Source organism: Gorilla gorilla, chromosome 18 (assembly GCF_029281585.2).
Source record: "Gorilla gorilla gorilla isolate KB3781 chromosome 18, NHGRI_mGorGor1-v2.1_pri, whole genome shotgun sequence".
Lineage (NCBI taxonomy): Eukaryota > Metazoa > Chordata > Mammalia > Primates > Hominidae > Gorilla > Gorilla gorilla.
In genome coordinates this window covers 12514935-12541921 of record NC_073242.2, presented here as the reverse complement: position 1 = coordinate 12541921, position 26987 = coordinate 12514935, and the positions used below count along the sequence as shown (strand labels likewise).

At 50.3% G+C, this 26987-nt stretch overlaps 2 protein-coding genes across 5 annotated transcripts in view; one reads left to right on the top strand and one right to left on the bottom strand.

Moving 5' to 3' along the window:
• Positions 1–8479, top strand: part of USP7 (ubiquitin specific peptidase 7) — a 70340-nt gene extending 61861 nt beyond the window's left edge. For all 4 annotated transcript variants that reach the window (XM_031002701.3, XM_004057182.5, XM_063699989.1 and 1 more), the window contains 13 exons: positions 50–142; positions 227–294; positions 653–753; positions 1528–1681; positions 2096–2163; positions 2645–2753; positions 2847–2924; positions 4161–4261; positions 5512–5611; positions 6102–6221; positions 6397–6468; positions 6612–6702; positions 7146–8479. In XM_031002701.3, coding sequence (XP_030858561.1) covers positions 50–142; positions 227–294; positions 653–753; positions 1528–1681; positions 2096–2163; positions 2645–2753; positions 2847–2924; positions 4161–4261; positions 5512–5611; positions 6102–6221; positions 6397–6468; positions 6612–6702; positions 7146–7252 — 1262 coding nt within the window. In that variant the 3' untranslated portion in view covers positions 7253–8479. The remainder of the gene's footprint in view (positions 1–49; positions 143–226; positions 295–652; positions 754–1527; positions 1682–2095; positions 2164–2644; positions 2754–2846; positions 2925–4160; positions 4262–5511; positions 5612–6101; positions 6222–6396; positions 6469–6611; positions 6703–7145) is intronic.
• Positions 8480–14746: 6267 nt separating this feature from the next.
• On the bottom strand, positions 14747–14947 carry LITAFD (LITAF domain containing). The gene has a single exon (XM_055365273.2). It carries the CDS (start codon positions 14907–14909, stop codon positions 14775–14777), a length of 135 nt encoding a protein of 44 aa, XP_055221248.2. The 5' UTR covers positions 14910–14947; the 3' UTR covers positions 14747–14774.
• Between the last annotated feature and the right edge of the window lie 12040 nt (positions 14948–26987).

The following is a 26987-nucleotide window of genomic DNA, read 5'->3' as shown; positions in this document are numbered from 1 at the left end:
TTGTGCTGAGTGTTTGGATCTTAACAAAACTTGTTTATTAACCTTGTAGATGATGTAATGTTATTTTTGAAGATGTATGATCCCAAAACGCGGAGCTTGAATTACTGTGGGCATATCTACACACCAATATCCTGTAAAATACGTAAGTCGTTCGTGCACTTACCTTCTGAGTAGATTTTGCTCAGTACATTACAGCTACACATTTAAAATATCTTCTTTCTCCTAGGTGACTTGCTCCCAGTTATGTGTGACAGAGCAGGATTTATTCAAGATACTAGCCTTATCCTCTATGAGGTTTGGATGGTTTATTTTTCCATAATTAGTATATTCTTAGTAGTTTGTGGAGGGTTTTGTTTGTTCTTTTTACCCTGAATTTGTTACAGTGTTAGGTCTACCAGCTAACTCGGCCTCAGATGATCTTGAGAATGACATATTTAGATTTGTGATTTTTTTTTTTTTACCTGTTTTAGAATCAAATCTGATTGTTACATATTTGTGGATTTATTCATTTAGCTTTTCCTGTTAACATTTTAACTTAAAAGGTGGATAGAATTGGGTGTAGAGAAAATACTTAAGTACATGGAAGACTAGCTGGCCATATTAAACGTTAGACAAACTGTGCAGTGTAACAATTTTATATCTTTCACTGTAGGAAGTTAAACCGAATTTAACAGAGAGAATTCAGGACTATGACGTGTCTCTTGATAAAGCCCTTGATGAACTAATGGATGGTGACATCATAGTATTTCAGAAGTATGTACTTTGTGAAGGATTGTATCACTTTGTACTAATTTCAGGATTTTTTTAAGTTGTAGAACCAAGAAACATTTGTACCTAGATCCTGAGCCACGTTTTTGTTTTTTGTTTTTTTAATGTAACTCTGTTGAGAGGCTTTCTCTGGGTTTTGAAATTAGGTGTGGTGAACATTTTCATCTCATAAAGCTCTTCTCAATTCCTTAAAAATTCCTTAAAATGTCTCAAGTGCACTTGGCAACTATTAGCAGAGTGGGAACAACTGCTTCCTTCCCCTAAGATTTATGAAATCGAAACTCCTTAGAATGTACCTACTTGGGTAATTCATTTCAGTCTGTCTTCATGTAAACCAGCCAGTCTTTGGTCTTAGACACTCAGTGTCTGAAAGCGGCTCGATGGCACACGAAAGCCCAGATTTGGTGACTCACGGTCAGAGACTGGGCTCCACCACCTGTCAGGTCTGTGGGCAAGACACTGCGTCTGGGTCTGCTCCTGTAGAGGAGAGCAGGTGCTGTTACCTAGGGGGGTTTTGTTTTGTAGTGGGATGAGAATGTAAAGCCACTACATTGCGCCTGGCTCAGTGCATCCCCATGCATACTTGCCTCGCTTACAGAGGGAGCTCAGGCGGATGCCTGGCCCCCTCAAAGGGGAACCTGAATTTATCCTGCAAGAGAGCCTGTTGGTGTCACTGTTGTGTAAAAGATGATGCCATTTTTACCAGCTACCCCCTGCCATGGACTTTGATTCAGACTGCAAACTTTCTCCCTCCACCAGGGATGACCCTGAAAATGATAACAGTGAATTACCCACCGCAAAGGAGTATTTCCGAGATCTCTACCACCGCGTTGATGTCATTTTCTGTGATAAAACAATCCCTAATGATCCTGGATTTGTGGTTACGTTATCAAATAGAATGAATTATTTTCAGGTATTTAATAAATGCTCCTTTCCTCTTCAGATCCCACTCCAGAAAGACAAATTTCTTTCTTAAAATGCTTGTTGAAGAAGCTATCTCATGGTTTTGGTTCAGAAGGGGCTATGCCCGAGGAAATCTCCCACTGATGGATTCAGGCTCTCTGCCATGGGAGCTAGAATAATCGCCATCAAAAAAGAACCTGTAGACCTCACCATTAAAAGTGAAAACCTTTTCAAAGTTATCTTCATCAGATATGCTACTCCCATCGTGATTCATTAAGGAATAATATAGTTTATTCCTGTTTAATAAATTTCTAGGGAATTTAAATTCAGGCTGCTCATAGCACATTTTAAGTAATGAAGCATGAAGTTTATGACCAAGTTTCAATTTTTCCCCAAAATGTGAACCTTCCTTTCTGTGTCTCAGGTTGCAAAGACAGTTGCACAGAGGCTCAACACAGATCCAATGTTGCTGCAGTTTTTCAAGTCTCAAGGGTAAGTCATGTGTGCGGACACTTGCTTGGTCTTGACTGCATGCTTTCCACAGTTCATTGAAACATCTTGGAACTAATTTTAATAATTAGCTCGCCATTTCACCTGACATGCCATTTCTTGCTTAGTTTCAGAATTGTCACCACTCACATCTTGACCACATTACTCTGAGATGTTAAAATAATTGACAGACTCATCCAAAGCCAGACTGACTTTAGATACATCCTCAGTGCATTTCCCATGTGTCCAGCTGGTCAGTCCTGCCAGGCTGCTGTGTGTTTTGTCACTATTGCAGAGAGCATTCAAGTGTGACAGCGAGTGGGACTTAGTTCTCGGGAAACAGGAGTATTAAGTTAAACCCCATGCTAGGTCCAAATTTCAAGACCAGGTGTAAGGCCAGCGGTTTGCTTTTATGCTCACTCACAGATATTTGTTTTTAGGCAAATAAACAAGTCATTTATTTATATGCTGTTTTCTTGTGTAGTTATAGGGATGGCCCAGGTAATCCTCTTAGACATAATTATGAAGGTACTTTAAGAGATCTTCTACAGTTCTTCAAGCCTAGACAACCTAAGAAACTTTACTATCAGCAGGTATGAGTCCAAATTAATGTAACTATGGGTCATAAAGAGAAGGCTTGGGGTTTTGGTGACGGTATCTGATGTGAATCTTTCTTTTCTTAATAGCTTAAGATGAAAATCACAGACTTTGAGAACAGGCGAAGTTTTAAATGTATATGGTTAAACAGCCAATTTAGGGAAGAGGTAAGTTTTTTTAATACTATGAATTTTAATTTTTATTGGAACTTGCTTATTGTTTTCTACCTGTCCCCAGACATTGAAAACTAAGACACCACAGAAAAACACTCTAAACAACAGCACATGATGGGGGCTGGGGGAGCCCTGGGCCAGTCTTTCCTGCCTCCTGGCAAGACCTCCTGAGGCCTCTGGGGTGCATGACATGTTGAGCTAAGGAACCATTCAGCAGCCAGCCCTTCCCTTCTGGGTCCCACTGTGATGCTTGTGCATTGCCACTTGGCTGAGGAGGAGGATCCCTCTCCAGCTATTCCTGCCGCAGCCTGATCTCAGGGAGTCTAGCAGGCCTGTGAACGGAGCAGTCCTTGACTCTGCGTTTACTCCCCAAGCTGCTAGTGTAGACAGCTCCAGTGTCACCTGCTTGCTCCAAACAGAAGACACATCCAGCCACATTTTAGGTGGTTCTTTTTTGAGAGAGGGTCTCGCTTTGTCACCCAGGCTGGAGTGCAGTGGCACCATCACAGCCCAGGACAGTGTAGACCTCCTGGGCTCAAGTGATCCTCCCACCTCAGCCCCCCAAGTAGCTAGGATTACAGGTGTATGTCACCACGCCCAGCTCATTTATATATATATATATTTTTTTTTTGTAGAGACAGGGTCTCACTATATTGCCCAGACTGGTCTTGAGCTCCTGGGCTCAAGCATCCTTCTGCCTCGGCCTCCCAGAGTGTTGGCATTACAGGCATTAGGTGGTTCTTCAAAAAAGTCTGCGTGCCTATTTGGATGCCAGATCTCTCACCCTTTCTAGCTCTACAAGTATAGAGGGAAAATTCGAGACATAAATAGCCTCACCTTTGTAGAATTGAGCTCCCTGAAGGCCCACAGTCTGCCTCTGGTCTTGTATCTGGACCAGCATTCCTTTCTCATTGTGCTGAGAGTTGGGAAGGCCCTGGGTGACCCCTCGGGACCATTTCCTGAGAAGGTGTTCTGTAAATGACAGGCTTTTTGCATCAAGGCCACTTTTGTTAACCTCCCGTCAGTATTTGGTTGGTTCTAGATTAGGGCCAGTGTTCTCACTGTGAGTGAATTCACAGACGAGGGAGTTGGGGTGGGAATGAGAGCAAGAACATGGGGGCCAGCTGGGGACAGTTGAGAACAATGACGCAACTTTCTCCTCTCTTCCTTTGTGGTAGCAGACCTTTTATGCTTTCTTGAAAGCACTTATTTTATCTTTTCATTACTTAGGAAATAACACTATATCCAGACAAGCATGGGTGTGTCCGGGACCTGTTAGAAGAATGTAAAAAGGCCGTGGAGCTTGGGGAGAAAGCATCAGGGAAACTTAGGCAAGTATTTCTTGAGCCCAATTGTGGACGTTTAGTTAGGGGTGGCAGTTAACGCTGACCTCTGCAGTTGGGTTGGTGGAAATCACCCAGCCGGGATCCATGCGCATCATTCCCAGACTCAGTGGGGGTGTGCCTCCATTGCAAAGACAGTTGCACAGAAGCTCAACACAGACCCAGTGTTGCTCCAGTTTTTCAAGTCTCAGGGGTAGCCCTCAAGCCGCTGTGGTGCAGAGGGTTATGCGTGTTTCACAGTTAAGCCACGTTTTTCCTCCTTCCCCTTGTATCTTCTGATAACATTAGCTGTAGTAAAAAGGCGCAGTTCCCATAGAAAAGCCAAACAGAGGAAGGATATGATTCCATTTGAATGATGAACTGAAACTGGAAAGGGTGACTCCTGATTTTGTATTTGACAGATTGAGTCACTTCTGTTCCATCTAGCCAACATTTGGGCTGTAGAAAGAAGCCCCTGAATTGATTGTTTATTTCAGAGAGATGGGCATGATTCTCACTACTTTGCCCTGTAGTCGCTTGGAGGACAAATGGCTTTTGGAGCCATTTGGTTCCCAAACTTTCTTTAGTTTTAATAAAACAATTATTAAACAGTGAGACCCTAATCTATTACCTAATAAGAGTAAGTGAGGAAAACGCCTCTATCAGCTGAATGTGAATTCCTTGTGGGAAAGGTTTACACAACTTTCGGAGGCCCAGTCTGTACATCTCTGTGCCCAAATGTGGCCACTTCCACTTTGTCCAGCAGAGCCCTTTAATCTTATGCTTCGAGGGGACCCTTTCTCCGTGCCTTGCCCCCAGTCTCTGTTTCTGATATTTCAGATCCTCTTAAAAAAAAAAAAAAAAGGCTGGGCATGGTGGCTCACACCTATAATCCCAGCACTTCGGGAGGCCGAGGCGGGCGGATCACGAGGTCAGGAGTTTGAGACCATCCTGGCTAGCCAACATGGTGAAACCCTGTCTCTACTAAAAATGCAAAAATCAGCCCAGTGTGGTGGCACGCACCTGTAGTCCCAGCTACTCGGGAGGCTGAGGTGGGAGAATTGCTTGAACCCGGGAGGCGGAGGTTGCAGTGAGCCGAGACCATGCTGTTGCACTCCAGCCTGGGCGACAGATTGAGACTGTCTCAAAAAAAAAAAAAAAAAAAAAATCGTGGTAACTTTATTTCTTTCTAGAAAACCATTTTATGTGAATATATATACTTCATTTTGCCCTATTTTTTTTTTTTCCTCTCTGTTCAGGCTGCTAGAAATTGTAAGCTACAAAATCATTGGTGTTCATCAAGAAGATGAATTATTAGAATGTTTATCTCCTGCAACCAGCCGGACGTTTCGAATAGAGGTATCTGTCCCCGACACTGTTGGCACCAGAGAGAATTCATGAGCCCCATCTGCTGCATATTTAAATATCACAGCAAGTTGTACAAGTAGCTTGATCTGTGTTTTTATACCAGTAATCGAGGTATATGATTCCATGAGTGGACCTACAGTGTTTTTGCACAGAAATTAGTCCTCAGTTTGGGTTACCAACCCAATCCAGACAGAAACTGTGGATCACTTGAATTTAGAGCTGTTGACATTTCCACAGGAACTGGGATAATACAGTATTTGGCCTCTTAAAATTCAGTTTTTTGGGGGAGGGGGAAGAAACTTGGATATCTTCTGGCTGAGACTCCCATGAGTGCCCATCACTCTGGCTGGATCCAGGTGTGGCATTTTTTAGCAAAAATAGGCTTTACCCTCCGGGTTAGAGTAGTGTGAGAATTGAGATGTGGACACTTTGACCACGTCACTTGCACTTACAGAACTGTGTCTGTTGTCCGTGTCCCCAGGAAATCCCTTTGGACCAGGTGGACATAGACAAAGAGAATGAGATGCTTGTCACAGTGGCGCATTTCCACAAAGAGGTCTTCGGAACGTTTGGAATCCCGTTTTTGCTGAGGATACACCAGGTATGCTGTTGTGGTTGGCCGAGTGGCTCACGTCAAAACCTGGAGCCTTTGAGTGGCCGCTGTTGCCCAATCTGCGCTCCTGCTGGGGTTAGGCGTTGGTTTTGGCGGCTGCCACGTGACGTGGCCTGGGGGTGCTGGGAGTGACTGTGTGAGCACGTGTCCTTTGCCATTCCAGGGCGAGCATTTTCGAGAAGTGATGAAGCGAATCCAGAGCCTGCTGGACATCCAAGAGAAGGAGTTTGAGAAGGTGTGCAGCTGGGGCCTCATGGGGGCTTGGCGGGCCACAGGCTCAAGCCTTGCCTAGCATAGCGGCCTAGGCTTTTTTGCCAGAGATGTGAGTTTTGCTGATATACAGAAATAACGGAGGAGTTTTAATTTTTTTTCTTTTAGTTTAAATTTGCAATTGTAATGATGGGCCGACACCAGTACATAAATGAAGACGAGTATGAAGTAAATTTGAAAGACTTTGAGCCACAGCCCGGTAAGGGTTCTCTCCCCCGGGGGCTGGTGTGGGTTTCAGACTAAGAAACAAGTGGTCTGGGGCTGGGAGGGGCAGCCCCAGGGTCAAGTGCCAGCTCCTCTCTCTCCACTGGGCGACCTGTGGAACCAGGAGCAATAGCATTCCATAACCTACGAGTTCTTAGCAGATCCTTACATCCTTTGTAACCTGTGAGATCTTCAAGGAGAGAAGCTTGGACGTGTGTGCAGGGTGATTGAGACTTAGGGTTGTGAGGGCAGTGGCTCTGAGGCGCAGTCAGGGTGTGGGCCTCCTTAGCTCCAGGTGGGCGTGTAGCTCAGGTCCTGGCTTCCCTGCGAACTTACCCCTTGGGGAGCCACAGGGATGCATGCCTCACTGGCCACCACCCCGCTGAGGGGTTCCAGGGCTGCTCTGTGGCCTCACTTGCTTTTCTTCATCCCCACCAGGTAATATGTCTCATCCTCGGCCTTGGCTAGGGCTCGACCACTTCAACAAAGCCCCAAAGAGGAGTCGCTACACTTACCTTGAAAAGGCCATTAAAATCCATAACTGATTTCCAAGCTGGTGTGTTCAAGGCGAGGACGGTGTGTGGGTGGCCCCTTAACAGCCTAGAACTTTGGTGCACGTGCCCTCTAGCCGAAGTCTTCAGCAAGAGGATTCGCTGCTGGTGTTAATTTTATTTTATTGAGGCTGTTCAGTTTGGCTTCTCTGTATCTATTGACTGCCCTTTTTGAGCAAAATGAAGGTGTTTTTATAAAGCTTGGATGCCAATGAGAGTTATTTTATGGTAACCACAGTGCAAGGCAACTGTCAGCGCAATGGGGGAGAAGAGGTTAGTGGATCGGGGGTCCCTGGCTCAAGGTCTCTGGGCTGTCCCTAGTGGGCACGAGTGGCTCGGCTGCCTTCCTGGGGTCCTGTGCACCAGCCCTGCAGCTAGAAAGTCTTGTGTTTAGGCTCGTCTGACCTATTTCCTTCAGTTATACTTTCAATGACCTTTTGTGCATCTGTAAAGGCAAAACAGAGAAACTCACAACCTAATAAATAGCGCTCTTCCCTTCATTGTGTGCATTGTCGGCCCTTCCTCGGGTTCTCCTCCTCCAGCTGCCTGGGGGCTTTTTAATAAACTCGTCTCACCTCGTCAGCCACTACTGTCTGCAGCCCCTTTGCAAAGTGGATGCACTGAATACAGTCCGGACAGACATTGTGGGGGTCTTTTTATTAAATCAAGAACATTGTTAAATTCAATTAAGGTTTACTCTGCTGCCTTGGCAGACTTACGATCTCAACAGTTCATATGAGCAGGTGAAAGAATTATAAATAGAATTTCGTTAAAGTGGAACAGACAACAAGAAAGCCTTTTAGCAAGAGGGCATGCTCACTAGTGGTTAGTAAGCTGTCGACTTTGTAAAAAAGTTAAAAATGAAAAAAAAAGGAAAAATGAAATTGTATATTTAATGAATGAACATGTACAATTTGCCACTGGGAGGAGGTTCCTTTTTGTTGGGTGAGTCTGCAAGTGAATTTCACTGATGTTGATATTCATTGTGTGTAGTTTTATTTCGGTCCCAGCCCCGTTTCCTTTTATTTTGGAGCTAATGCCAGCTGCGTGTCTAGTTTTGAGTGCAGTAAAATAGAATCAGCAAATCACTCTTATTTTTCATCCTTTTCCGGTACTTTTTGGGTTGTTTCTGTGGCAGCAGTGTACACCAACTCTTCCTGTATATTGCCTTTTTGCTGGAAAATGTTGTATGTTGAATAAAATTTTCTATAAAAATTATAATTCAGTGAGTGACGTGGAAGTGGAGGAAGATTTCTACTCTCCCTGGAAACAGGCCTGGGAAACCTTGGCATTTGTAACAAGGTTTCACTGAGATGTACTTTTCCTTCTAATTCCGTTTTGCGGGGGCAGGGTCTCTTTTTTTTTTTTTTTTAGCCTCTAACTAGTCACATTTACTCTTAAGAAATAAAAGGTTTTCCAGGAGAGAACTGTGTACAAATAAGGTGACTGGAGATGTGACCTGATGTGTCACGATGCCCTTCGGGGCGGCAGGCGCTGTCGTGGGCGTGGTCCTCGCACCGTCCCATCGGCCTTGCCTTCCAGTTCCGTGGCACGGTTTCCTGGTCTCTGGGCCAGTGTGTACCTTGGAGTGACTTCCTTTCTCAACTTCCACTGCAGTGTGTGTGCCTTCTGCTGAGAGCTGCCTTGTGACCCGTGTGATAGAAAGCAGGGAGTGAGGGTCCCCGGGGACCTGGCCCTTCCCTCCTTCCTCCCCCAGAAAGAGGAGTTAGAGCAGGGGTGCGAGAGCCGTTCGCTGTGGGTTTGTCTTTGAACGAACATTAAGGTGTCTTGTTTTTGTTCTGGGCTGGGGGTTGGCTGTAGTCTTAGGTAACTGAAAGTTCCTACTCTCCCTTAAGGTATTAAATGACTCTTTTTCCAAAGAACGTGTTGTAATGTTTCCGTCGTGTGCCACGTTCCCTTTTCCACTCACTCGCAGTTACAGTGTCAGGAGTTTGAGTTTGTTAAACTGGTTTTGGGGAGACAAGCTGAAATTTTAAAGAAAGAAAAATGAACTCCCCTTCCCCGGCCTCACTGTAACCCCTGGGACTATTGTGTCCTCTCCCTCTGTGGGGTGTGGATGCCATCTGTTGACAGCATTCGGAGTCTTCACAGCGGGGAGCCCTGAAAACCACTGCATGACAGCAAGGGCCTGCGGTCACAGTGGCCCTTCCCGCGCCCTCACACACAAGAGCAGCGAGCTGAAGCAGTCTTGTTTCAAAATGAGAAGAGCAGCCAGGCGTGGTGGCTCATGCTGTGAGCAAAGCCCAAGGGAGACACTATGGGACCTGGCAGAGTCCCCTGCAACGTGGGTGCCGTGACAGGGCGAGAAGCCACGTCTAGACACCATCACTTCCTGATGGAGGCCCTGACCCAGCTTGTCTTTCACCAGACGGCAAGGACATTTGGCGTCATACATAACGTCACTCATTTGCTGTGAGGCAAATGTTTATGGTGCCAGGGATGGAAATTGTGAGTAGTTTAAAGTCTTTACTCTGAAATCACCTTCACAGTTAAAGCAAATGCGATAAAACCTATAGCACCTGGGCTGGATGCAGTGGCTCACACCTGTAATCCCAGCACTTTGGGAGGCTTGAGATCGGTGGATCACTTGAGGTCAGGAGTTCAAGACCAGCTTGGCCAGCATGGTGAAACCTTGTCTCTACTGAAAACGCAAAAATTAGCCGGGCATGGTGGCAGACACCTGCAGTCCCAGCTGCTTGGGAGGCTGAGGCCAGAGAATCACTTGAACCCAGGAGGCAGAGGTTGCAGTGAGCCGAGATCGTGCCACTGCACTCCAGCCTGGGTGACAGCGTGAGGGAGACTCCGTCTCAAAGCCATAGCACCTGAAGGTTCCTTGAATTACTAAGGTGAAGTGTGTAAGTAAGACATCTCTCTTGTGGTTTGGGCTTATGCTAGGGTCAGAGTTGGTAAACTTTCTGTAAAAGGCCAGAGAGTAGGTATTGTGTGATGGTCTCTGTTGGGACCCTCAGCTCTGCCAACATAGCATGAACGCAGCCACAGACAACAATTGAGTGGCGAGGCTGTCCCCACAAAGCTTCGTTTTTAAAAACCCCTTTTGTAGGTTTACCAACCCTGGATTGCAGGGAAATGATCTGTCTTCATGGCTTGCTATAAGGGCCTCTTGGGCCAAGAGAGCTTCAGATTAGATAGCCGAGTCACTACCTCCTAGTGGTGTAGGTAGGTTCCCTGGGGAGGAGGGGAGTCAAGATAACAACCAGACCTTGCCAACCCCATTGGACTACATCCCTAAGGCTTTTGTGTGAGGGAGTAATGGGTAGTGTTTCTGGCCAGCCTTGCTACCACCCTGTTCTCACCCAGTCGTGTTCACCAGAACTTTGTCACGGTGGAGCTTCTGGCCACCTGTGGCTATAAAGCACTTGAAATGTGGCTTAAGTGGCAGAGGGGGTTGAATTTTAATTTTATTCTAATTTGCACATGTGGCTGATGTCTTCCTTACTGGGTATGCAGTTCTAACAAAACATTCCCCACCTCGGGAGTTACAGTGACTAACTCGAGGGCTGTTGAGTGCTGCGTGAAGCACAGGCATTGGAGTGGGCGTTCTTTATGGCCTACTCCCTAAAGCCTTCGGGACATTGGTTTTCTGCGTGAGAACAGTTAAGGACAGACTCCCCCATCCCTGCGTCTTGGCTTTGGGGGAGATGGGTGCTTGTGCATCTTCTGCTGACTTGCCTTTCGCAGCCTTTAACTGAGTGAGGCCTGGGAGCTGGAGGCCATGAGTGGTCTGTGAGCAAAACCGCAGGTTCCAAAGGGAGGCCCCCTCCCATCAGCTCCAAGGGGTCACTGACCCCCTACAGGCTGCCAACTGTCAATGACTGCATCTGGGGGTTCACAGCACAGTGCCTGCACAGCACGTGGACAACTTGGGAGAGGGAAGAAGTTACGGATTCAGACCACCCTTGGAGTCCCATGCCCAGGAGTAAGAGACTGGCACCGCCTGTCCTTCCCCACCCGTACTCAGCATCACTCAGCCCTTTGAAGCTCATTGCTGCAAAGCTGGTTTTGCAGCGAGGAGGCAGAGAAAGGTGGTTAAGGCCAGCCCCTCCCTGGTGGTGAGGGTTAGTCCAGGAGCTGCTCAAGGTTCCCAGCTTGGCCTTGATGGCCCCTCCACGCCTTTATCCCACAGGGCATGGCTCAAGGCCACGTGCATCTGGCGCATCTTTCTGCCCCGGCTGAGCTGAGAACTCCAGTAGGGAAATGGTATGGGTGGCATTGTGAGGAAGGCCACCAGCCACCAGCGAACTCTGCCCACGTGCTGGTGCCAGTGCCACACCTGCCCACTGGGCTCCTGTGAGAAGGTGGGGTGGGGGCTGTTCTGATTCTTGCCTCCGGCTAATTAGGAGGGACAGTAGCAAGAAACCCTTTGTGATAACCATTGTGCACAGTGAGCCAGCCCTGAGAGGTCAGCAGCGAGGCGTCTGGTGGCCCAAAGTAGGCCAGAACCCTGAGCCATAGGGGCTTGAGCCTTGCTCAGTGTGGAGCAGGCATTCAGACCCCCACTGGCTGCCCGCCTCACCTCCGTGTTTTCCAGGTAGCCCTAGCTCAGCCCTCCATGCCGGGTAGGATGGGGGCTGTCCCCAGTTTCAAATGAGGGTTCAGCAACTTGCCAAGCTCATCTGCCAGTGGTGGGCTGCCCCTCTGACAGGCCCCGAAGCTGGGGAAGAGGCCGGCCCTGGGCGTGGAAAGGGGTCAGGGAAAGGGGTGCAGGAGAAGGAAGCCCCGGCCCTGCCGTAGCCTGGCCCTGCGGCAAGGTCTTGGCATAGGAGATCCTAAGGCTTCCCTGGGACAAAGCCTCAGACACGTGAACACCAAGAGGCTTAGAACAGTGGCTCAGGTCCTGTTGTCTAAGGCAGTGACTGCAGACACCCCGAGGCTTGGGTCTGGGGGTATTCCAGGGGGCTGGGCCAAGGGACAGATGAATTCCCGCCCCACTTGGCAGCCTCTCAAGACCCCAGTTCCTCTGCACCTACACCTTCAGACAGCGGAACCTGAGAAGCCTCGACTTTTTTTTTTTTTTAATGTGTATTTTTGTTTGTCTTAGTTTTTTGAGATAGGGTCTCACCCCATCGCCAAGGCTGGAGTGCAGTTGTGCAGTCATGGCTCATTGCACCTTTGACCTCTTGGGCCCAAGCAATCTGTCTGCCTCAGCCTCCCACAGGTGTTACCACCATGCCTGGCTAATTTTTTAATTTTTTGTAGAGATAGGGTCTCCGTAGGTTGCCCAGACTGGTCTCAAACTCCTGGGCTCAAGTGATCTTCTCGCCTTGACCTCCCAAAATGCTGACATTACAGGGGTGAGCCACCTCGCCAAGGTGAAAATCCTGGATTTTCTATACGAATTATCCTATTTCTAAGAGTTGACAAGTGACGTTTTCCTAACACGGGGCAGTCTGCATCCAGAAGGCCTGGGGACTGATCCATAGAGTCACAGCAGAAGCTTGCAGCCATGCCAAGGACCTGGCCACCTCTGAAGGCACAATGTGACTGAGTCGGGCCGATGAAAGCTCTCCTGTGACTGAGGAGGTCCTGGCACCCAGCCAGTCCACACTGAGTGAGCAGAGCCTGGCCATGGTTGGACACTGTCCCTGGACTGCAGGCGCTCATGTCTCTGGAGCCATCTGGGAATTCGAGTGAAAGACAACAGGCTGGGTGGAATCAGAACGAGAGGCTCCAGCTGAACTCTGCAGATGGAGGGTTCAGGCTGTAGGTGGGCTTTGCCAGCAAGACCGAGCAGCCCCCGATTGTCGCCTGCCACAGCCTGGCTGCTCTGCAGAGCCAGCAAATCTCTCCCTCTGGATGGTGGAGGCCCGGTGGCTGGGCCCTTGTCCTAGGTGAGACCCTCACGCCTCACCTTGAGATAGATCCTGGATGGATGACCACCCGCCTTGTCCACCGGGGGCTTTTCTGTCTCCCTATGTTGACCTGGTGCCTGTGTCGTTATTTGTTACAAATGAGAGGTTGCTTCCTTTGTCTTCAGGGACTTACTGGGGTTCCCAGGTACTAGCTGCCTAATTTGTGTCAGAAACTTCACCATCCAACCCTAAAAATCTTGCTGAGTCTCTGAAGTGGAAATGAAGGCTCTGGGGCCTGCAGCTAGTGTGGACCGGGAAGTTGTTCTCCCGATTTAGCCAGGCCTTTGGGTGGTGGCAAAGGCACAGGCATTGGGGCATTTTACTCCAGGGAAACCTGTCCCAGAACTTGTCCTTCCCCGGGGCTGGTGTGACCTGAGGACCTGTCAGCCCCATCATGCCAGGCTTTGGCCAAGATGGCTGTTGCCTGACCTATGGCTTCCCGGAACCTCTACCTGCTGAAGACCACATGATGGAAGACAGGTAATGCTCCCTTCTATCCCTCTAGGCCATTGGCCACAAACATGCACACACACACACCCTTCCAGACCCTCAGCCACATACACACACACACCCCTCCAGCCACACACACGCGCGTACAAACATGCATTCACACACCCTTCCAGGCCTTCAGCCACACACATGCGCGTACACACATAAACACACACCCTTCCTTCCAGGCCTTCAGCCACACACACATGCACCCCTCACCTCTGTGCCTTCCTCCCTGATGCTGGACTCTGAGGACAGACCTATGTCTCCAGCGCTGATGTAGTTACTCAGCCTCAGCTTCTGCATCTGTAGGGTGGGGCAATAATGGGTCAATACCCCATCGGTGTGAGCCTTACAGCGCCCCCAGCCACATTTTAGTGAAGACGGCTTCACGTGCCCCCAGCTCCCAATTACTTCTTCCCCCTAATTCTTCCCTTCTTTTCTCCCCTCTGTGAAATTCATCTTATTTGAAAACATGACGAGTAGAACAATATTTCTACTTTACAAAATTTATTAACTTTTTGAGACCCTTTCACCCAGGCTGGGGTGCAGTGGCATGGTTAGGGCTCACTGCAGCCTCAACCTTCCAGGCTCAAGCAATCCTCCCACCTCAGCCCCCCAGGTAGCTGGGACTACAGGCACTCATCACCATGCCCTGCTAATTCCCCCCGGCCCCGCATTTCAGTAGAAACGAGGTCTTGCTATGTTGCCTGGGCTGGTCTAGAACTTCTGGACTCAAGCAGTCCTTCCACCTCGGCCTCCCAAAGTGCTGGGATTACAGGCATGAGTCACCGCGCCTGGCCCCTCTGTGTGTTTCAAAACTCCACAGCTGAGAGGTAAGAGCCATCCTGAACCCGCGTGCTCTTGGCTGCTGGTGACAGCAGCAGCTGCTGTGGGTGTCCTGAGCTGGCTGCTTTGTAGGCATCCCTCACCCCTCCGCTCCCTGCTGTTCTCATGGGAGGTCCCTGGGTCAGAGGGCTGCCGCCTCCTCTCAAGGAGGTAATGGCCCCACCCAACTGGCCTCCCCCATGCTTCGTCCTGCTATTTTCCCCAAAAGCTCCCCCTACCCTGCAGGGACCCACCCGGACCCACCCCTACCAATGCTCAGGCCTCTGCAGTGGCGGAGGGGCAGCCACTCACCCGAACACGAAGAGGGTGGTACACAGCAGCCAGGTGAGGGCACCCGGGACAAAGGTCGTCACCGTGATGATGCGGTTTCCACAGTAGGGACACACAGCCTGCACCGGCATGGACGTCCCCACCACGGGCATGCCGGCATACAGCTCTGGGAGTGGGAAGCGGGAAGCAGGTGGGACCCCCCCGGGCCAGGACCCCTGTGGCTTCTCACTTCCCATGGGCTGTCGGTGCTCACCTGAGATGGGGAGATGCTGGGATCTGGAGACTGGGGACCTGATATGTGGGGGTGTGGTGTGGCTCCCCCACCCCGGTTTGGAGGAAACTAAGGAAAGAAGTGTTCTTAGCTGGAAGTGGGGTTTCCAGTGGGCTCTAAGGGTGCTTTTTTCTTTTTTCTTTTTATTTTTGAGATGGAGTCTCACTGTCATCCAGGCTGGAGTGCAGTGGTGCGATCTCAGCTCACTGCAACCTCCGCCTCCCGGGTTCAAGCGATTCTCCTGCCTCAGCCTCCTGAGTAGCTGGGACTATAGACATGTGCCATCACACCCGGCTTATTTTTGTATTTTTAGTAGAGATGGGGTTTTGCCATGTTGGCCAAGCTGGTCTTGAACTCCTGACCTCATGCGATCCACCTGCCTTGGCCTCCCAAAGTTCTGGGATTACAGGCCTGAGCCACCGCGCCCAGCCTAAAGGGTGCTTTTCAATGGTGACGTCATCTTCACTGTGCCCTCCAGGAATCTATCCAACCCAGCAGTTCTGAATCTGGAGACTGCCTGAGAATTCCTTGAAAAATTTGTTTAAATTCCCAAAACCCAGGCCCCACCTGGGGGGCTCTGCCTTCCCCTCCTCTGTGGCCTGAGGGGTGGTGTGTTTGCAGAGTAGAGAACGGGAGTCTACTCCATAAAAATTTCCTGAGTGCCTACTGTATACAGGCCCCATCCACCAGTGATTTCCCTCTGGAGAGAGATGCTTCGGTGGCCACTGGCAACACAGCCATCATGGGAGCAGAGGCAGCTGGCCAGCTGCGGGGTCCCACAGCTACGGGGTCAGGGGAGGAGAACTTTCCAGAGGATGTGCTGTTTGGGCAGAGTCTTGGCCAGAGGTCAGGAAAGAGAATATTCTGGGCAGCTCCGAGCATGAGACAGAAAGCGACAAGGGAAGGCAGGGGCACTCACCTACGTGAACAACTTGAGGGCCTTCAAAGCACATCCGGTGAGAAGGACCATAAGGAGGACCATTGGGAGGAGGGGGACCAGCAGGATAAGGATCTTTAGGAGAGAGAAAGAAAAGCACCCTCAGATCAGTGGGCTCACTATATGCCAGGGACTTAGCTCAAAACTTAGGCCCGGGTGCAGTGGCTCACACCTGTAATCCCAACACTTTGGGAGGCCAAGGCAGGCAGAGCACCTGAGATCAGGAGTTCGAGACCAGTCTGGCCAACATGGTGAAACCCCATCTCAACTACAAATACAAAAATTAGCCGGGCACAGTGGCGCGCGCCTGTAATCCCAGCTACTCGGGACGCTGAGGCAGGAGAATCACTTGGAAAACAGATTCTGAAAGATTCGGTAACTTTCCCAATTCCACACCAACATGGCCAGGCAGCCTCAGGGCCAGGACAGCCTCTGCCTCCTGCTGCCTCCACGCTCAGCCTCGGTTGTCTCTGGCCACGGGCAGGAGCGTCATACCTGATGTGGGGGAGTCATTAGTCTCATTTGGTGACTTCCTTGCAACACTTTAAGAGAGAGTACAGCATTTTGAAAGCCCCACTGCCCAATGGTCTCTATTGGGTTCTGTGGCCCCCTGATTGGTGGGGACAGTAGGATTTCGGGGAAGGGTGGTGAGGACTGAGGGCAGCCCCCAGCTCAGCAAAGGGACCCTCGTCTCCTCTCTGCTTCCTGCGGGCTCCAGAGTAGACTTCTTCCCGGTCCCTGCCAGCCCTGGCCCCTGAATGAGGGGAGCCCTCACCCGGGGATGATTCCATCCTGGTGCTCTGGAGGGCCTCTGTCCCAGCAACAGTGCCTGGGCAGCACCGCGTTCTGAGCTCTGAGTGCTCATGTACTTATTTCTAGGAATTCTCATGAGGAGGCCCGGTTGCCAGGAGGTGTGAGGAGCTGGGACCACACCTGGCCACCTCCTGCTGGGCCTGGCTCCAGTGGAACAGCCATTGTGATGTGTGCCTTCACTGTGGCCTCATCCTCACTTCCTGCAGGAGGAGGGCAGGGGCTTCCCGCGGGCACGCCTTGAACAGCCTTTGGAGATGGCCCTGCTCCACGTTTCCACGGCCCCACACGGTGGGTGGGTGGGAGATTTCTGACGGCTGGGTGGGGAAACTGATCAAGGGTCTGAAATATAGTCCTGTTAGAGCCCAGCCATTCTGTTTGGAGGAATTTATCCTGAGGGAGCTAACCAGATGTATGTGAAGATCTAATTGTAGCATGTTCATGTCCTCTTAGGAATGTGGCTGGGCACGGTGGCTCACGCCTGTAATCCCAGCACTTTGGGAGGCCGAGGCAGGCAGATCACTTGAGCTCAGGAGTTCGAGACCGGCCAGGCCAACATGGTGAAACCCTGTCTCTACTAAAAATACAAAACTTAGCCGGGCGTGGTGGCACATGCCTGTAATCCCAGCTACTCAGGAGGCTAAGGCAGGAGAATCACTTGAACCTGGAGGCAGAGTTTGCAGTGAGCCCAGATCGCGCCACTGCACTCCAGCCTGGGCAAGAAGAGTGAAACTCCATCTAAAAAAAGAATGAAGAAATGTAGGTATGTATAGGTTCATATGTCCACACATATTCATGGTGTAAATGTGTGTGTGTTTACCTGCTCAAAAGTCCAGTCTGCCTCCTGCTTATTCAGCTTTATGAGCTTGGGCAAGGTCCCACTTTTTTCTTTTTGCCTTGAGACAGGGTCTTGCTCTGTGGCCCAGGCCAGAGTGCAGTGGCATAATCATAGCTCACTGTACCCTCAAACTCCTGGGCTCAAGTCTTCCTCCTCACCTTAGCCTCTGGAGTAGCTGGGACTACAGGTGCTTACCACCATGCCTGGCTACTTTTTTCTTATTTTTAGTAGAGATGGGGTCTCACTATATTGCCCAGGTTGGTCTTGAACTCCTGGCCTCATGTGATCCTCTTGCCTCGGCCTCCCAAAGTGCTGGGATCACAGGTGTGAGCCACCATGCCTGGCCCCCACCTTTCTTTAAACCTCCAACCCCTCCCTGCCTCATCTGTAAAATAGGGGTAATAAGAAGCTCATAGGGTTGTTGTGAAATCAGATGACATAACCCAGGTGAGGGGTCTGCTGTTGATGTGGTCCATGAAGCCAGCATTCTTTTTTTTGCCTGCTTCATTTTCCCTTCATAATGAAGCCAGCATTATTATTGTAAAATGCAAATGGCTTGAATGGCTCAGAAGAGGAACTCCCAATTATAGACCTCATCCTCTGTGCCAATGGCAGGCCAAGGGCTTTACACAAGGATACAGCCAGGAAGGGCAAAGTCAGGGTTAGATGCAGCCGTGGGGCACCAATCTGATGCTATCCTAGATCCTTTTTTTTTTTTTTTTTTTTTTTTGAGAGGGAGTTTTGCCCTTGTTGCCCAGGCTGGAGTGCAATGGCATGATCTCGGCTCGTGGCAACCTCTGCTTCCCGGGTTCAAGCAATTCTCCTCCCTCAGCCTCCCAAGTAGCTGGGATTACAGGCATGTGTCACCACGCTGGGCCCATTTTGTATTTTTAGTAGAGATGGGGTTTCTCCATGTTGGTCAGGCTGGTCTCGAACTCCCAACCTCAGGTGATCTGCCCGCCTCAGCCTCTCAAAGTGCTGGGATTACAGGTGTGAGCCTCTGCTCCAGGCCTGGGCTTCCTGTACAGACTTGAAGTTACACATTTTGGGAAGGGTTAGGGACCGCCTCCTTCCCTGGGGATTTTGAAGCGATGGTCCCCCTAACACAGGTCGGGACCCCAGGCGTGATGTCTGAACTGGGGAAGCCTTGAGGGTGAATGGATGAGGGAGCTGATGGGGGGGGATGCTCTCTGGCGCTGCCCTTCCCGGCCATCGCCACCAGGGGGCAGCACCGGGCTTCCATGAGTCCGCCTCAATTTCTCCCTCTTCAGGTTCTGTGCCCCAAACCCTGCCATGGGGCGAGGACTCCTCTCTCCCACCCCATAACCCACAGGCCCGGCCGGAAAAGGTTGCAAAGCCAGCCGAGGTCACACAGCACGGCTGCGGGAGAGCTGAACTAGACCCCAGGCCCTCAGCACCCAGGGCACAGTGCCCCACCAGGAAGCTGCATGGGTCAGGGCTTCTGGAAGACTGGATTTTTGTGTTTTTTTTTTTAAACCTCTTCATCCCCCAGGCCGGGCGCGGTGTCTCACGCCTGTAATCCCAGCACTTTGGGAGGCCGAGGCGGGCGGATCACGAGGTCAGGAGATCGAGACCATCCTGGCTAACGAGGTGAAACCCCGTCTCTACTAAAAAATAGAAAAAATTAGCCAGGCGTGGTGGCGGGCGCCTGTAGTCCCAGCTACTCGGGAGGCTGAGGCAGGAGAATGGCGTGAACCCGGGAGGCGGAGCTTGCAGTGAGCAGAGATGGCGCCACTGCACTTAAGCCTGGGCGACAGAGCGAGACTCCGTCTCAATTAAAAAAAAAAAAAAAAACACCTCTTCATCCTCCAAATAAGGCCTGGCACAGAGGAGGATGAAGTTGGTCAAACTGTGGGCTCTCTCCGAGCTGTGTGACTCTGAACAGGTGTCTTCTCCTCGCTGAGCCTCAGTTTCCTCCCCTGCAAAAATAATACCTTCTGCTGAGAGTGTTATGAGCTGGGCACGGTGGCTCACCCCTGTAATCCCAGCACTTTGGGAGGTCGAGGCAGGCGGATCACCTGAGGTCAGGAGTTCGAGACCAGCCTGGCCAACATGGCGAAACCCTGTCTCTACAAAAATACAAAGATCACCTGGGTGTGGTGGTGCACAACTGTAATCCCAGCTACTTGGGAGGCTGAGGCAGGAGAAGGAGGAGGTTGCAGTGAGCTGAGATTACACTCTGGCCTGGGCGACAGAGCAAAACTCAGTCTCAAAAAAAAAAAAGAAAAAGAACAAGAAAAAAAGATTGCTCAAATGACTGAAGAATGAAAGAAATCCATGGGTCAGGCGCAGTGGCTCAGCCTTGTAATCCAACACTTTGGGAGGCCCAGGCATGAGGATCACTTGAGGTCAGGGGTTCGAGATCAGCCTGATCAACATGGTGAAACCCCATTTCTACTAAAAGTACAAAAATTAGCCGGGTGTGGTGGCATGCACCTGTAATCCCAGCTACTTGGGAGGCTGAGGCAGGAGAATCGCTTAAACCCAGGAGGCGGAGACTGCAGTGAGCCGAGATTGCACCACTCCACTCCAGCCTGGGTGACAGTGAGACTCTGTCTCAAAAAAAAAAAAAAAAAAGTTATCCACGTGAAGCACTTACCTCCATACTTGGCACATGGGAAGCTTGCAGTAAGTTGGCAATTAACATTAACATATTAACAAGAACCATGACAATAAACTCAATTCGCAGAGTCACAAAGGCCAGGGCAGGGGGCAGGCCACCCAGGAATGCAATGAGCCTGGAGTTTGGCAGCTGGGGACCTGGAGAGTCCCGTGTGGGGCCTTTCCTGCTATGTGATTTAGGGCACCGGACTCCCGTCTCTGGGCTACGCTTTCTTTTGTGCAATCAGGAAGACTCTGTGGCCAGGGCTGTTTATGGGAAAAGGAGATGGGACATTTTTTCCTTCCTACTCATCTTCTTTTCCCAGAAGGGCCCAGCTTGAGCAGAGGCGATGAGATAATAAGGAAGAAGGAATTGGAGGAATGAGCTGTACCTGTAATTATTGCACAATCCGTGTGGGGGGTTGGGTTACAGAGGGGCCTGGATTACAGAGGGGCCTGGAGATGGGGCAGTGGCTTGTTCCTGCCTGGGGAGGGGCTGGCTGCCCCCAGAGCCCTGCCTTCCTCACTCTGGCTCAGCAGTGGGGTCCCATATATCTCATCTGCATGTGGACCCTGGAGTCCTAGGGTGGGGACTTGCTGGGTCATACTGGGGCATCCCCTAACCTCTCTGGGTTGAATTTCCGGCTCTGCTAACCTCCCGGACTGCCTTACCTGCCAGCTTGTGGTGGGGAGTGGACGGGTCAGGCAGGATGGGGGTGAATGAGGTATAGGGGCTGCTGTAGGCACCACCCTCCCTACTCCAGCCACATTGCTTACTCAGGGAGAGAAAAGTAGGGGGAGGAATTCTCGTTCCCAGGAACTGATGGAGGACCCCCAGCTGAAGGGAAGAGGGTGTTTCAGGGCCATTTCTTCCCCAGCAGCTGCCGTCTGTCCATCTATCCATCCCTGCGTCCCCTTCCCTCAGAGCCTGGAGGTCTGCCTGGTGGAGGAGGAAGGGCCATCTCCAGACTCAGAAAGCCCGGGTGTGTGGAGTGTCTGTGTGTCAAACAGCATTTTTTTTTTCTTTTTTAGAAAGAGTCTTGTTCTTGTCACCCAGACTGGAGTGCAGTGGGGCGATCTCAGCTCACTGCAACCTCCACCTCCCAGGTTCAAGCGATTCTCCTGCCTCAGCCTCCTGAGTAGCTGGGACTACAGCCACGCACCATCACGCCTGGCTAAATTTGTGTATTTTGGTAGAGATGGGGTTTCACCATGTTGGCCAGGCTGGTCTCGAACGCCTGACCTCAAGTGATCCTCCTATCTTGGCCTCCCAATATGCTGGAATTACAGGCGTGAGCCACTGTGCCCGGCCAGCCCTCATTCTTTAACGTGCATTTATTGAGCACCTAATATATGCCAGGCACACAAAACTGAGCAAGGCAGATGAGGTGCTTACTTACCCCAAGGAGCCCACATTTTAGTGGAGGAAACAGATGCCAGACACATTCTTCTTTTTTTCTTTTTTCTTGAGATGGAGTCTTGCTCTGTCACCCAGGCTGGAGTGCAGTGGCACAATCTCGGCAAGACTCCGTCTTGGGAAAAAAAAAAAAAAAAAAAGAAAGTGCCAAGATCCACTTCCTGTTCTGCGAGGACCCCCGAGTCTACTGTGCAGAGGAATAGTGGCGGGGATTGGGCCAAAGACAGGAGGTGACTGTCCAGAAGGAAGTGGCCCTAACAGAGAGCATGGACACTGCACAGGGGAAGCAAGTGTGCCCAGAGCCTGAGGCCCCAGCCCCCTCTTCTCTGAGACCCCTGGCAGACGGATGCTTCCTGGGGAGGGGGCTTCATCTACACGGCCTGTGGGGGGCGCAGTGGGGCAGCACAGGGGCCCAGGTTCCAGTCCTAGCCTGGCCCGCAATTGCTGCATGGTTTGGGGGGAGCTGATCCGAGCCTCATTTCCCCATCTGTAGAATGGGATAATGACTCTCCTGCCCACGTTCCCCGCAGCACCATTCACAACAGCCAAGATTAAGAAGCAATCTAAGGCTGGGCGTGGTGGCTCACACCTGTAATCCCAGCACTTTGGGAGGCTGAGGTGGGCGGGTCACCTGAGGTCAGGAGTTCGAGACCAGCCTGGCCAACATGGTGAACCCTCTTCTCTACTAAAAATACAAAAATTAGCCGGGTGTGGTGGCAGATGCCTGTAATCCCAGCTGCTTGGGAGGCTGAGGCAGGAGAATAGCTTGAATGTGGGAGGCGGAGGTTGCAGTGAGCTGAGATCCTGCCACTGCACTCGAGCCTGGACAACAAGAGTGAAACTCTGTCTCAAAAACAAACAAACAAACAAACAAAAAGTAATAAATTTAAATGTCATTCATCAGTGGATGAATGGGTAGAGAAAATGCAGTACCTAAACATGATGGAATATTATTCAGCCATAGAAGAATGAGATCCTTGGCCAGGTGCGGTGGCTCACACCTGTAATCCCAGCACTTTGGGAGGACAAGGCAGGCAGATCACCTGAGGTAAGGAGTTTGAGACCAGCTTGGCCAACGTGGTGAAACCCCATCTCTACTAAAAATACAAAAATTAGTGGGAGAATCACTTGAACCAGGGAGGTGGAGGGTATAGTGAGCTGAGATTGCGCCACTGCACTCCAGCTTGGGCGGCAGGGTGAGACTCTGTATCAAACAAAAACAAAAATAACATATACCCCACAAATATACACAACTATTATGTATTTATAATAATCAACATTTAAAAATTAAAAAAAAATTCTCTGTACCATGCTTTAACATGTGCCTGGCACGCCACAGGGGCCTGGAACTTCGAGGCTATTTATTGTCATTACCGGGGCCCCACCCAGACTTCAGCAAGAAGTGTTTTGAAAATCAAGTAACAGCATTAATCATTGCTTACCATGTGCTAGGCTGCCCACTAAGCATTCTGTACACGCTCTTCCACTTCCACAACACAACAGCTTTAGTATCAAGGTGGGTGCTGACATGGTCTCCATTTTACAGATGAAGAAACTGAGGTGCGGAGCAGAGAAGCGACCTGCTCAAGGAACCCAGTGGCAGAGTCAGACCCCCCGCCAACCTGTCCCCAGAGCCTGTGCTCTTAGCCCAGCACAGCTGAATGGGATCCCTCCTCATCCAACTCACCCAAATACCTTTCAGAAGGTGTAAAGTGGCTTCTCAAAAGGATCAAAGAGGCCCGGCGCGGTGGCTCACACCTGTAATCCCAGCACTCTGGGAAGCCGAGGCGGGTGGATCACCTGGGGTTAGGAGTTTGAGACCAACCTGACCAACATGGTGAAACCCCGTGTCTACTAAAAATACAAAAATTAGCTGGGCGTGGTGGCAGGCGCCTGTAATCCCAACTACCTGGAAGACTAAGGCAGAATTCCTTGAACCTGGGAGGCAGAGGTTGCAGTGAGCCGAGATTGTGCCATTGCACTCTAGCCTGGGCGATAGAGTGAGACTCCGCCTCAAAAAAAAAAAAAAAAAAAATCAGATCAAAGAATAAGATAGAATCAGGAGGCTGGGCACGGTGGCTGCTGCCTGTAATTCTAGCACTTTGGGAAGCCAAGGCAGGAGGATTGCTTGAGCCCAGGAGTGCCAGACCAGCCTGGGCAATAATGTGAGACCCTGTTTCTACAAATAATAAAAATACAAATAATTAGCCAGGTGTGGTGGTGCATGCCTGTGGTTCCAGCTACTTGGGAGGCTGAGCGGGAGGACTGCTTAAACCTGGAGGTAGAGGCTGCAGTGAGCGGTGATCACTCCACTGCACTCCAGCCTGGGCAACAAAGCAAGACACTATCTCCAAAAAAAAAGGAAAAAAAAAGGCCAGGCGCGGTGGCTCACACCTGTAATCCCAACACTTTGGGAGGCTGAGGTGGGCAGATCATGAGGTCAGGAGATCAAGACCATCCTGGCTAACATGATGAGACCCCCGTCTCTACTAAACATACAAAAAATTAGCCGGGCGTGGTGGCGGGTGCCTGTAGTTCCAGCTCCTCGGGGGGCTGAGGCAGGAGAATGGCGTGAACCCGGGAGGTGGAGCTTGCAGTGAGCTGAGATTGCAACACTGCACTCCAGCCTGGGCAACAGAGTGAGACTCCGTCTCAAAAAAAAAAAAAAAGAAAGAAAGAAACAGGAAACGGTGCAGAATATATGTCTGACCTTGTCAGCAGGGTGAGCAGGGTGGGGTGAATACCCCAGAAGCCGCAAAGGGAAAGAGGGTCAGGTTTGACCACGTGGAATCAGAGAGAGGCAGTGCCCCCCAGCCCCAGCCCCAGCCCCATCCCACCCATTGCCTATGCCTGCTCCCCACCTCCTGCAACAGGAAGAGCTCCAGCCAAGCCTGGGCCTCTCGGGTGTTTTCTGGCATAAACTCTGAGCTTTACTTCTCATCCTACCAGCCACCAGATCCCCGTTCTCTAAGAAACATTTGCAGTGGGCCCTTTGCCATCCCGGGATGAAATTCATAGAAATTTATGTTTCTTAACACACATGTTAAGAGAAAGTTCAGGCTGGGCACAGTGCCTCATGCCTGTAATCCCAGCACTTTGGGAGGCCAAGACGGGTGGATCACTTGAGGTCAGGAGTTTGAGACCAGCCTGGCCAACATGGTGAAACCCCCTCTCTACTAAAAATACAAAAATTAGCCAGGCGTGATGGCATGTGCCTGTAATCCCAGCTACTCGGAAGGGAGATCACTTGAACCCTGGGAGGTGAAGTTTGCAGTGAGCTGAGATCGTGCCACTGCATTCCAGCTTGGGCAACAGAGTGAGACTTCGTCTCAAAAAAAAAAAGTCAAGGCCGGGCACAGTGGCTCACACCTGGAATCCCAGCACTTTGGGAGGAGGCTGGGGTGGGCAGATCACTTGAGCTCAAGAGTTCGAGTCCAGCCTGGCCAACATGGTGAAACCCTCCTGTCTGTACTAAAAACACAAAAATTAGCCCAGTGTGGTGGTGGGCACCTGTAATCCCAGCTACACGGGAAGCTGAGGCAGGAGAACCGCTTGAACCCAGGAGGTGGAGGTTGCAGTGAGCCGAGATCGCACCACTGCACTCCAGCCTGTGTAATGCCCCAATGGTAACATAAAAGAAAAATAAAAAGCAATTTATAGTAAAATCTTTACACACTACACATGAATACATATTTCACAACTTCATATGGATTCTACTGCCCCTAGCTGTGATAAATGCCGCTCCAACCATAGTGTTGACCCAAGAGAAATGAAAACTTGTCCATACAAAGACTCGTACACGAGGCCGGGCGCGGTGGCTCAGGCCTGTAATCCCAGCACTTTTGGGAGGCGGACAGGCAGGTGGATTGCTTGAGCTCAGGAGTTCGAGACCAGCCTGGGCAACATAGAAAACCCGGTTTCTACTAAAAATAATTTTAAAAAATTAGCCAGGCTTGGTGTTGCGCACCTGTGGTCCCAGCTACTGGGAAGGCTGAGGTGGGAGTATGGCTTGAGCCTAGGAGGTGGAGGTTGCAGTGAGCCAAGGTCGCACCACTGCACTCCAGCCTGGGTGACAGAGTGAGACTCCATCTCAACAACAACAGCAACAACAAAAGACTATACACTTTAAATGTGTGCATTTAATTGTATGTCAGTTATATCTCAATAAAGCTGTTGGAAAACAGGATTTTTCAGGGAGTGAAAGTACTCTGTATGACACTGTAATGGGAGATCCATGCCATTATACATTTGTTCAAACAAACAGAACGTACAGCACCAGGAGTGACCCGCATTTAAACCATGGATTCTGGGCGATGACGTGTCAGTGTAGGTTCACCGACTGTAACAAATGTACCACTCGGGCGTGTGATGTGGATAGCAAGGGGGTGCTGTGCGTGTGTGCTGGTCAGGAGTGTCTGGAAAATCCCTGTATTTTCTGCTCAGCTTTTTTTTTTTTTTAGATGGAGTTTCGCTCTTGTTGCCCAGGCTGGTGCGCAATGGTGCAATCTCAACTCACGGCAACCTCCACCTCCGGTTGATTCTCCTGCCTCAGCCTCCCGTGTAGCTGGGATTACAGGCAAGCACCACCACGGCCAGCTAATTTTGTAGTTTGTCAGAGACTGGGTTTCTCCATGTTGCTCAGGCTGGTGTCAAACTCCCGACCTTAGGTGATCCACCTGCCTCAGCCTCCCAAAGTGCTGGGATTACAGGTGTGAGCCACTAGGCCCAGCCCTTTCTGCTCAATTTTGTTGTAAACCTAAACTGCCCTAAAAAGCAAAGTCCGTGTTTGTTTGTTTGTTTACAGACAGGGCCTCCCTCTGTTGCCCAGGAGTGCAGTGGCATGGTCATAGCTCACTGTAACTTCTGACACCTGCGCTCACATGATGTGCCTGCCTCAGACTCCCAAAGTGTTGGGATTATAGGCATGAGCCACTGTGCCCAGCCCTTTTTCTTTTTTTCTTTCTTTCTCTCTCTCTCACTCCTACCTCCCTCCCTTTCTTTCTTCCTCTTTTTTTTTATTTTAGAAATAAAATATGCTATGTTGCCCAGGCTTGTCTTGAACTCCTGGCTTCTTCTAGGCATCCTCCTGTCTTGGGCTCCCAAGTAGCCGGGATTATGGGCATGAGCCACAGCACCTGGCCGGGGATGAATTTTCATAAAGTGAACCCACCCCTGTACCCAGACTGAGGGACAGAAGTTTACCAGATCCTAGAATCCCACCTTGTGCGCCTCCTGGTCATGGCCTCCCCCCACCCCCACCCCAGTGTCCCCACTTGTTTATTTGTTTATTTATTTATTTATTGAGGTGGAGTCTGGCTCTGTCACCCAGGCTGGA